The sequence below is a fragment of the Grammomys surdaster genome, unplaced genomic scaffold (assembly GCF_004785775.1).
Source record: "Grammomys surdaster isolate TR1022 unplaced genomic scaffold, NIH_TR_1.0 181, whole genome shotgun sequence".
Classification (NCBI taxonomy): domain Eukaryota; kingdom Metazoa; phylum Chordata; class Mammalia; order Rodentia; family Muridae; genus Grammomys; species Grammomys surdaster.
The window spans coordinates 4,262,899-4,273,490 of record NW_021604626.1 but is presented as its reverse complement, the minus strand read 5'-3'; the positions used below and the strand labels follow the sequence as shown (position 1 = coordinate 4,273,490).

General features: G+C 48.9%; 1 protein-coding gene across 4 annotated transcripts in view; it reads left to right on the top strand.

The window, feature by feature from the left end:
• The window catches only part of Capn9 (calpain 9), a 39,709-nt gene that overhangs the window by 20,949 nt on the left and 8,168 nt on the right, over positions 1-10,592 (top strand). For 2 of the 4 annotated variants that reach the window (XM_028767746.1, XM_028767744.1), the window contains 7 exons: positions 891-968; positions 1,190-1,350; positions 2,452-2,609; positions 2,758-2,966; positions 5,333-5,369; positions 7,106-7,186; positions 9,630-9,693. In XM_028767746.1, coding sequence (XP_028623579.1) covers positions 891-968; positions 1,190-1,350; positions 2,452-2,609; positions 2,758-2,966; positions 5,333-5,369; positions 7,106-7,186; positions 9,630-9,693 — 788 coding nt within the window. The remainder of the gene's footprint in view (positions 1-890; positions 969-1,189; positions 1,351-2,451; positions 2,610-2,757; positions 2,967-5,332; positions 5,370-7,105; positions 7,187-9,629; positions 9,694-10,592) is intronic. The other 2 variants (XM_028767743.1, XM_028767745.1) reach the window with 2 other exon arrangements.

Sequence of the window (10,592 nt, the reverse complement as noted above, 5' to 3'; positions counted from 1 at the left end):
GGATGGGTACTTGATGTACACATGAGTAGATGGATGGATGGGTGGATGCATGGATGGATATATCATAAAAGGATATAGGTAGATGCTATGGATCATAGGCAATAGAGAGTAAATAGATTACAGATATCACATTCATATAACTTTTGTCACACTGTTGCTCTGATTGTCCCACTTCAGCAGGCATTATCGTTAAACTCTTCCTGTGTATCTGTAAACCAAACTTCACTATCTGTGAATATATAAGAAAAGATGACTAGGACTCTGTCCTCATGGATTTAGCACCCCCTGGGGCTTCTAGAACCTACCCAGAAGACTGCTGGATCAGAAGGCAGCAAAGAAATCATAGCACATAACACTGGGACTGGAATGCCAAACTTAAGTCTGCAAGGGTGTCGGCATTTCTCCTTGATAGCCCTTCCTGACAGTGAGTTCCAGGCCTACTTGAACCTTCAAGTTGGGACGTGAATTTGGACTCACCCACGGCAAACCCTTCCTGAGCTTCTGGTCACATAAACAGGGCAGTCAGTATTTCAAATGGCTACCACAAGCATTAGAAGCACCACCCAAGTGTCAATGTATAAACCAGAAGGAACTTGGCATGCTCCAAGCCACAGGCAAGCTGTGAGTTAGGGACATCCATGAACTGTGACCTCCAGCTGGGCTACTATGTTCAGCTCCTTATGACTGTCCCAAAATGACCTACGAAGGGACTGCTTACCAACAGCCCTTCCTAGCCACCATCTTGTTGGAGCCAGTGGTGAGCTGGCCTCGTGTCCCTGGGGTCAGTGAACCATGCTAAAGAGTGTATGAGCCCCACACCATGCATATCTAGTTGGGGTGTCTCTGGGGAGGTGGACAGCCCAGGCTGAACTATGGCTCTGTTCTCTTAGCTCTCCTGAGTGGCGCTCTGTGAACCTGGAGGAGCAGAAGCGTCTGGGTCACACAGCTCTTGATGATGGGGAATTCTGGTAGTGTAATCCTTTCCATTTTTGTTTGGAATTGGGGTGCATGGGGTAACACCCACCATCCTTTTTCCCTTTCCTTCATCATCCCCCTCCCTCCTCTTTCTTTCTCTTTCCCCCTGTCTCCATTCACCTGGGAGGGACCCCTGGGTCCCCAAGAAGGGGGTTAGAGGGTTTAGTGCCATCACCATGGCACTGCGACTCATCCATCCTCCCCTCTGTCTCAGGATGGCATTCGAGGATTTCAAGACTCATTTTGACAAAGTGGAGATCTGCAACCTCACACCTGATGCCCTGGAGGACAACGCCCTCCATAGGTGGGAGGTGACCATCCACCAAGGAAGCTGGGTTCGTGGCTCCACAGCCGGTGGCTGTCGCAACTTCCTGGGTAGGTGGCCTTTCTGTCCTTCTCTCTTCTATTCCCATATCCAATCGTTTGGGGAGATGGACATGGAACTGGATAACAAAGTCAGGATGACCAGGGAGACAACAGCCGAGTCTTAGGCAGGAAGCTGGTTGGAGATGCTCGGGAAATGCTCTGTTGTAAGGTTCAGGTGACATACATAAGGTGAGTGACACCAGGTTAGTGGGAAAGAGGATCTGTTGTCCAACAGTACCTCAGAGACGTGGCGCAGGCGTAGGAATCTTTGAAGGCTGAGTGGGTGATGACCGAAAAGTTGAAGGAAGTGTGAGACAGGGGCTTGGAGGCTTGTTGAGGATAAATGAAGTAGGAGAGGGCTCATGGGAAAAGGGAGGAAGAGACCACCTTTTCAGGATCAAAAGCAATCCATGGTGCCAGGAGAGTGTGGGTGTCCTAAAACATTCGGATCTTGTAACTTTTTTCTTTGTGTTGGTGTTAGGTAGGTGGGCTCATATATTTTTTAAATTTTTTTAATTTTTCCTGTGCTATACAAGTGTAGCAACGAAAGAAAACCTTGGCTGTCATTCCTCAAATGTCACCTACCTTGTTTTTGAGACAGGGTCTCTCACTGGCCAGGAGCCTGCCAAGTCAGCTAGGCTGGCTAGCCAGTAAGCACCAGGCTGCCTGGGTCACATCCCAGCACTAAATGCGTGCTGTGACACCTCGTGTTTCCAGTGACCATGTTTTTTCAGTGTGTGTGTGTGTGTATGTATGTGTGTGCATGCATTCAGTGTGTGTGTGTGTGTGTGTGTGTGTGTGTGCATGCACATGTGCATGCATTCCAGCGTCCACCAGTGGAGGTTAGGGGACAGCTGCTAGGAGTTGGTTTTCTGCCTCTGCCTTATAGGTTCCAGATCATCAGCCTTGACAAAAAATACCTTTCTCTACTGAGCTTTTTGTTTGTTTTGTTTTGGTTTTACTGGTTCTGGGGGTTGGGGTAGATTCTGGAGACTCAAACTCATATGCCAGCACAGCAAGCATCTTGCCATCTGAGCTCTGATTTTGTATTTTGAAGGAAGTTATAGTAATCCGCCCCACCCCACCCCCTCCCCCGTTTTCAAATGGCAGACACCTTCTGGACCAATCCGCAGATAAAGCTGTCTCTGACTGAGAGGGACGAGGGCCAGGAGGGCTGCACTTTCCTGGCAGCCTTGATGCAGAAAGACCGCAGGAAGCTCAAGAGGTTTGGCGCCAACATGCTGACCATTGGCTATGCCATTTACCAGGTAGGCAACCTGCCGTTCTCAGCATCCTTGCAATGGCTGAGAGTTCCCTGTGGCTTCTGGACCCTGTGTCACGATCAATAAGCAATTGTCCAACTGAGCATGAAGAACAGAGTCATGTCTCCCTGACAACCCCTGCTTTCCCTTGCAGTGCCCAGACAAGGACGAACACCTGAGTAGGGACTTTTTCAGGTACCATGCCTCCCTGGCCCGAAGCAAGACATTCATTAATTTGAGAGAAGTCTCGGGCCGCTTCCGGCTGCCCCTGGGAGACTATATCCTCATCCCCAGCACCTTTGAGCCGCACCAGGAGGCTGACTTCTGCCTGAGAATCTTCTCTGAGAAGACGACTGTCACTCGGTAAGATATTGGGGATACAGAGCCCTTCTTCCTCAGTGTGTACCATATTCCAATAAGGCCACTGGGGAGTCTAGCAGAGCTGGAACCCCATCCTTCCCTCCCATCACCTGCTCAGGAAGTAAAATGGGGAGACTTGCATCCCCAAGCTCTTCAGAGCCCTTCTCCAGCACACCAGTAATGACCCATCGGCTCCTGGAGTCCTGCTCACTCGGCCTCTTGGATGTAGCTCTTTGTTTCTCAGACCCTTAAGACTCTTAAGAAGCTTCTAGAATCGAGGGTTCATACAGGGATGCTGGGCATGTTTACTCACGTGATGGGGAGGTGACTATTGGAAGTTTCCAGAATCACACCCATCTTTCAGCTCCCTGATGAGTGTGAACCATTTCACATTGCCACCTCACGCCATGGAGTGTTAAATAAGGACTTTTTAAATGAACTTCTCCTATTGCTAACGTTTTCCACTGTGGTCAGTGACCTTGTGTATGGCACAGGGGAAATGGTTCGTGATATAAGAACTCACTCTTTAATCTGGGGGGGGGGGAGAAAACAGCTAGAGGAGGGGTTCTCAACCTGTGGGTCACGACCCCTTTGGGGCTTGAATGACCTTTTCACAGGGGTCACCTAAGACCACTAGAAAACATAGATCATAACAGTAGCACAATTACAATTATAAAGTAGCAACAAAAATAATTTTATGGTTGGGGGTCACCACAACATGAGGAACTGTGTTAAAGAGTTGCAGCATTAGGAAGGTTGAAAAACACTGAGCTAGGGAATCCCAGATACAGCCCAAGAAGAGACCATACACAGATCTCTCAAGAGGCTACCCACTCCAGTTACCCTCTGTATAGTGAGGCAGAACAGGACTGATGGTGGGTAAATGAGGGGGGCCCCGGTTGTGAACCGTGGTTGGAGTTCTCAATGCAGGCAACATCAACAGAAGCAATGAAGTCTTCACATTTCTCCCATGTTCCCCTGGATGCTAATACACGTCAAGCATGGATTTCTCAGCATCCATTCTCACAGAACACCTAGATAAGTCCAAGATGACTATCCTGGGAGTGGCCAATACAAAACAGAGCCAGGTGACACCAACTGCTGTTCTTAACAAAATCTCAGATGTTTGATTTTACCAGTAAAGACTTGGGAAGTCGATGCTAGCTCAGAGAGGCAGGGGAAGCATCCAGCTGACCTTCCTCCTCAGCCGACGTCCCAAAAGGAAAAGCAAGGCTCTCTCCTCCATGCTGTCTCAAAAACTCTTTGAACTGAATGTTCCTCCCCTCTACTTCCTGTGTGTCTCTCCATTTGTCCTCCTGACTTCCTCTTACTCTCTATGGCTTTTTCTCCCTATCAACTGGTCGCTTGCTCTGCCTCTTAACCTATGGTTAACTTTATTTAATCTTGTTTACAAAACAAAACCAGAAAGCTCTCAGATTAAAGGTGTACGCTAGGTCTGAGCCATCCATAACTAGAAACAGATTAACACAGTAAATAACACAGTTTTGGGGTTCACAGTGTAACCAAATATCTTACAACAACCAACCCTAGGCATCTTGCTTTCTATCCCATCAGAGGACTGAAAGTTGAGCCCTGATGGTCCCACTATGAAGCAGGGCCCAAGCCAGCACTGTGTTCGCTTCAGAGGGGACATACCAAGCTGTGTCTGTTGGTGTGACTCTCGAGCAGGCTCTTAACCATCAGCATTTCTGGAGGGATGATGTCATGTGCGTCCAGGGAAGGATGGGGGAGGGGATGGTGTCTTGGTTACTTTCCCTGTTGCTGTGATAAAATGTCCTGGGTAGAGCAATCTGAAGTTTTATTTTTAGCTAATAATTCAGGCCTGCGCCATGTTGGGGGGGGGTAATCAAGACAGCAGAAGCTTGAAGCGTCTGATCACAGCGCATGTGTAGCCAAGAAGCAGAGAGAGAGATGAAGGCTGCTGTTCAGCAGGCTGTATCCTGTGCAATTCAGGACCCAGCCCAAGAAGGATGAGTGCCAAGCAGGCTGAGCAGGATCTCTGATGATGTGCATCTCCTCTGGAGGCAGAGCTTATGGGCTTTAGAGATGCCATTATTCTGCAGATCACCTCGGGCACCCTCCTCAGAGTGCATCAGGAAAAGAGGGGGCACTGATATATCCTCTGCCTTTCAAGCTCTGGATTGCAAGCTTCCTTGAGTTATGGCCATGCCAGTCTCCCCCTCTCTGACACACTGGACAGGGTTGAAAGGTTGGGGGAGGAGTATTGACACAGGGGGGTTGTGAATGAATGACACTGATCAGGTTCTGACAGGCAAGACCCTTTCTGTAGCTCTAGTCCAGTGAGGTGCACATCTACAACTGAGGCTGTGTGCTTTCTGCCACTGCAGGGACCTGGACGAGAACATAGGCATTGACCTTCCTGAGGTGAGTCCTCTGCTGTGGCTATAGGGGGTGGAAATCAGCTGAATGTTCTAGAACTCTTCTTCAAACCAATTCAAACTTGAATCCAGGGATGGGCAGTGGTGGCTCATACCTTTAATCCCAGCACTTGGGAGGCAGAGGCAGGTGGATCTCTATAAGTTCAAGGGCAACCTGGTCTATAGAGTGAGTGCCAGGACATCTGGAACTACACAGAGAAAATCTGCCTTGGAAAAAATGAAAGGGGGAAAATTGAATTCAGGAGATGATTGCTCATAGCCCGGTAAGTAACCTGGCTGATTCTAACCTGGACCCCGTAGCTTCTGTTTCTCATCCCACACAGACCACGGGGCTGGGCAGTGGCCAGGTGGGTGCTTGGAATAATGTTCTGTTGGGTGCCATCTTTCTTTGGGCTTCCCCCTACCCCCAAGAGACCCTTGCTAATTGTGAAGGCAGTGAAATATCTTCACATTTACTTTATTTAAGAAGATAACCCAGGTGGAACACACTTGTAATTCCAGCACATTGGAAGTGGGGGCAGGAGGATCAGCTAGGCCAGTCTTGGCTCCTGGGTGAACTTAAGACCTACTTGGTTGGGATTATGAGAACTTGTCTCATAATATACACACCAAAAAAAAAAAAGAAAAGAAAAAGAAAACGGAAGATAAAGGAAAAGGGGAAGGAAGGAAGGAAGGAAGGAAGGAAGGAAGGAAGGAAGAGGAGGGGAATGGAGGAAGAGAGGAAGAAGAAAAGAAAAACGAGGCAGATTGATTTGGGGAACACAGGACTCATTGAGGGGGGCTGTGAGGTCTTTAAGATGTGCTTAAGATCTATCTATAGGCGTGCATATGCCTATGTGTTGTAGATATGTCATGAAGTCAAAAGTGGGACTAACCGGAAAGAGGGAGGGGGTCTAGCCTTTAGAGCAGAGGAATTAATAGGTCAAAAAGAATATATGATATGCTTGAATCAAAACGTCATTGTGAAATCCAAAGCTGTATGATGAATGTTGAATATCTGAGGGGCGGGGGAGACACGCTCAGAACTTCTGAAAACAGAACTTCCTGGGCAGCACAAACCTGCTTGGGAAGAGCCTGCTGCTCTGTGCTGCCCCCTAGAGCCGCAGTTTATAAATGGGCCAAAATCTACAGCAAAGCTGACCGCCTGTTGTACTGTTTGCCTGCTCTGGGTGCCGGAGACGGACTCTTGGTAGGCAACGCTCTATCAAGAGAGACAGTGGATCAGGGGATGAGGCTGGAGCATGGCAGCCGTGTGACAAGTTCCCTGTCAGACCCGGGCACCCCTAGCCTTCTCATCCACGTCAGGTGACAGAGTTCCCACTCTGGCCAACTGACTTGTGGTCACTCAAGCTGAACTTCACGTCCCCAAGACAAAACCAAGTCATTCATCTAGCTCTCAGACATCAGGAGATGCAGAGTGAGCCTGGCAGGCCAGCTCTGTCCGTGAGACTGGAAGACCTCCCGAGTGAAAATCTCCTGAGCAGCTTGTTGCTGGCCAGCGTGTTCTGTGCAGGGCATTTCCGGTTCCTTTCTTCTGTTGTGTGGGAAGTGAACCAGGCAGGGCCTCCCACGTGCTGGAGAAGACCTCTGCTGGTTTTTCCTTCAGGGACAGTATGGTGTCCAGTGTGGGCTCTTCTGTTATGTATGTGAGAAAGCATGTGTCAGATTTCTCTCTGTGAGCCCTTCTCTGCCCTTTTACACAACCTTGCTTGGCTCTTTCAGCCTCCAAAGCCGACTCCACAGGAGGAGGAAACGGAAGAGGAGCGCCAGTTCCGGGACCTGTTCCGTCGAATTGCTGGTGAGGTAGGATGCAGCTGCCTTGGTCTCCTCCGACCTCCACCCCTGCGCCGACCTAGGGCGTGCTTAGGGTTCCCAGCAGAGGACAGTGATCATGAACAACACCTCCTCCTCAAGCCCTAATGGTCTTGTTGTAAAGCCAGCTCTGGTCCCTGGGAGCCTGAGCACCAGCTTGGGGTCAAGTGTTAAATCAATTTACCTCTGTTAGGGGTGGGACTAAGGTTAGGGGTGGGACTAAGATCAGGGGTGGGGCTAAGGTTAGGGTTACTCAGATGAGCTCAGAACTGACCCAAAGATCCTTGCTGTAGATCAGAAAGCCTTAAAGGCGGCAGTAACTGCGGACTCTGCTCCAAATCACAGCCAAAGAAATGCTCTACTACGCTAAAATACTACTCAGGGAGACACTGTGAAGACCCCCAAAGGGAGTCGCAGGGAACAACACACTTTCAGCCATTAGCCATTAGTGTTTGATTGACAGACCGGAGACCCTGGGAAAAGATGGAGCACCTGTCCTTAATCTTCTACCCCATTTCCAGCTCTGCTCAGCATCGTTTGGAGGCGCCCTGGCAGTGGTGGGAAACGGGGTGAACCGTCACCTAGCTCCAGGCCTCACATCACCGCAAGTTACTTCCTCAGTGGAGACGTTAGTAGAAGGAGATTGATAGATTTGCTTGCGACAGACTCTAGTGACTTTGTTACATTGTTTCCTTCTCCTACCTGGGGCTCCTGGATTGGAAGGGCCATCCCAGAGACCTGAGCGCACACTTAAAGGACAGCATCTGTACTTTGCCTTGTAGATACTGCTGCAAACAAGTGGGCCAGGGCACTCTGGTGGAGTGACAGAGCCATGTGCCATCTGTCTCCAGATATGGGCAGAGGATGACAGGGAATGAGGGTCAGGTGCGTTCCAGAGTCAGATGATCTCCTCAAGGATTCCAGAGGTGATGGGCTGGCCCCACATCCTGATGGCTGTGAGCCCTTGAGCAGAGGCATGAGGCAGAGACAGAAGTCACTGGGGGAAAGGTGCAGCGTTAGTCATTAGCAACAACAAACAAAAGCACACCCTACCTCCTCCCCATCCCCCCAAGTGAAGTTCTACCTGCTCTGTCCTGTCCTGCTTTCTATCAAACTGGGTGGCTGGCTGTGTAGCTCCATGCCTATTTGCCCTGTCAGGGTGGCCATGTATTATACAATTTACTTGCATATAGTATGATAATGCCAGCTTTGACCAAGTTCACATGGGTTGGTTGAACTCCCAGGTGTACAGAGGAGCTAGCCAGCCCTCCTTGTGCATAAAAACCACTTAGGTAGCTGGGTGTGGTGGCTCGGGCCTCTCACCAGGGAAGCTGAGACAGGAAGATTTGCAGTGAATATCAGGCTAGCCTGCGCTACCCAGTTAAACCTGGTCTTTAAAAACTAAACAAGGCAAGATGGCTCAGTCAGTGTAAGTGCTTGCCCATGTAAGCCTGGTGACATGGGTTTGGTCCTAAAAACCCAAGTAAAGGTGAAGGAGAGAATCAACTCCACAAAGCTGTCCTCTGACCTACAGACACACAGGCACACACACCGCACATACACAAACCACACACACACACACACACACACACACACAAACCACACACACACACCATAAACACATACACCACCCATACAAACCACCCCCACACACATACACACACACATACAAACCACACACCACACACAAACCATACATACCATAAACACACACACCACACACACACTCCATACACACACAAACCACACACGCACTCCATACACACACACTTCATACACACACAAACCACACACCCTACACACACACCACCACACACACTCCCTACACACACACACACCACACCATAAACACGCACACACACTGAACTGCCTGGACATCCTACAACTGTGGGTTCCCTTCCATGGCCCTGGTAAGGCCTAAGTGTATCTCTCACCAGCTTTTGCTTTGTGGACACTAGAGTTGGTGAGTACGTTACACTGATGATTCCAAGATTCACCCCTAGAGGTTTTTAATTAACCATGTCATGGTTAGGTCATAGTTAACCTGTGTCTTAGGTGAATAGCAGGCAAGACCCCAATATGTGATGTCTTTTTGGTTTGGTTCTCTGGGTCCTCCTGTGGAGATGTACGAGGACCTGCTTGTTCTCCAAAGGTCTTCTGACTCTTTATACGTCTCTGGCACCTTTTTGAAGTATTCTCAGAGAATATTACATCTTTACAGGAATGGTCAGCCTGCCTTACCCTTTCCTGAGTCTTTCCAGGTTGCTATCTCTCCTGGGGTGGCTAGCCATTTCCTGAGAAACCAATGGGTTGCAGCTACCATGGAGGTGAACTCAGCTCCCAGCACAGCGTCCCCAGGGCTATTCTCTCCCAGGAGCCAAGTGAAGTTTAGAATTGTCAAGGATCATAAAGAGCAATCGTCTCCACTCCACAGGACATGGAGGTGTCGGCAGAGGAGCTTGAATATGTTCTAAATGCTGTTCTGCAGAAGAGTAAGTGTCATTCCCACGGGGACAGGGCTCCCTGGAGAGAAGAAGTGACCACCCTGCCAGGATTCTCCCAGGCTCTGCTCCTTGCTCGCCATGGGTGACGTCACATGTATGCAGACCGTAGAATCTGGTCTCATTGCTTAGTTCCTAACTGCGACATGAATGCAGCTTCCTGTAGAGTGTTCTATAGACTTTTCTACAGAAAAGCTAGCAGCAAAGATAAAAATTGCTGCACCTCATCACCCCCAAGAAACCACTGTCATTGTGTGTATGTGGTCTGTGCTCTGCAGACATGAATGTGTACATATGTGTATGTGTGTGTTGCCCGTGCAGTGTGTGTGTGTATACATGTGTATATGTGCGTTGCCTGTGCTGTGTGTGCACTTGTGTATACATGTTTGTGTTCTCATATGTGTACATGTATCTGTGTTTGCATGTGTGTGCAAAGTCCATTTTTATTACAGCAGTCACTCCTATTCCACGCTCCCCAGCTTCTGGGAGCCTCTCATCCCCTTTCTGCCTCAGACTTACTATACTGGACGTTTTATACCAACGGATCATACATCATGTGGGTTGTTATTGGATTCTTATAGTTAGCATACTGTTTAGTGTATGTGAGCGTGTGTCGGTAAGTGCGAGTGTGAGTTTGCACTACTATGTGTATGTGTAAGAGTGTGCGAGTGTGTGTCTGTGTGAATGTGTAAGTGTATATGTGTGAGTGTGTGAGTGTGTATGTGAGTGTGTGAGTGTGAGTATATGTGTGTGAGTTTGCATGAGTGTGTGTGTGAGTGAGTGTATGAGTGTCTGTATGTGTGTGAGTGTCTGTATGTGAGTGTGTATGTGAGTGTGTACGTGCGAGTATATGTGTGTTTGCGTGAGTGTGTATATGTGTGTGAGTGTGTGTCTGC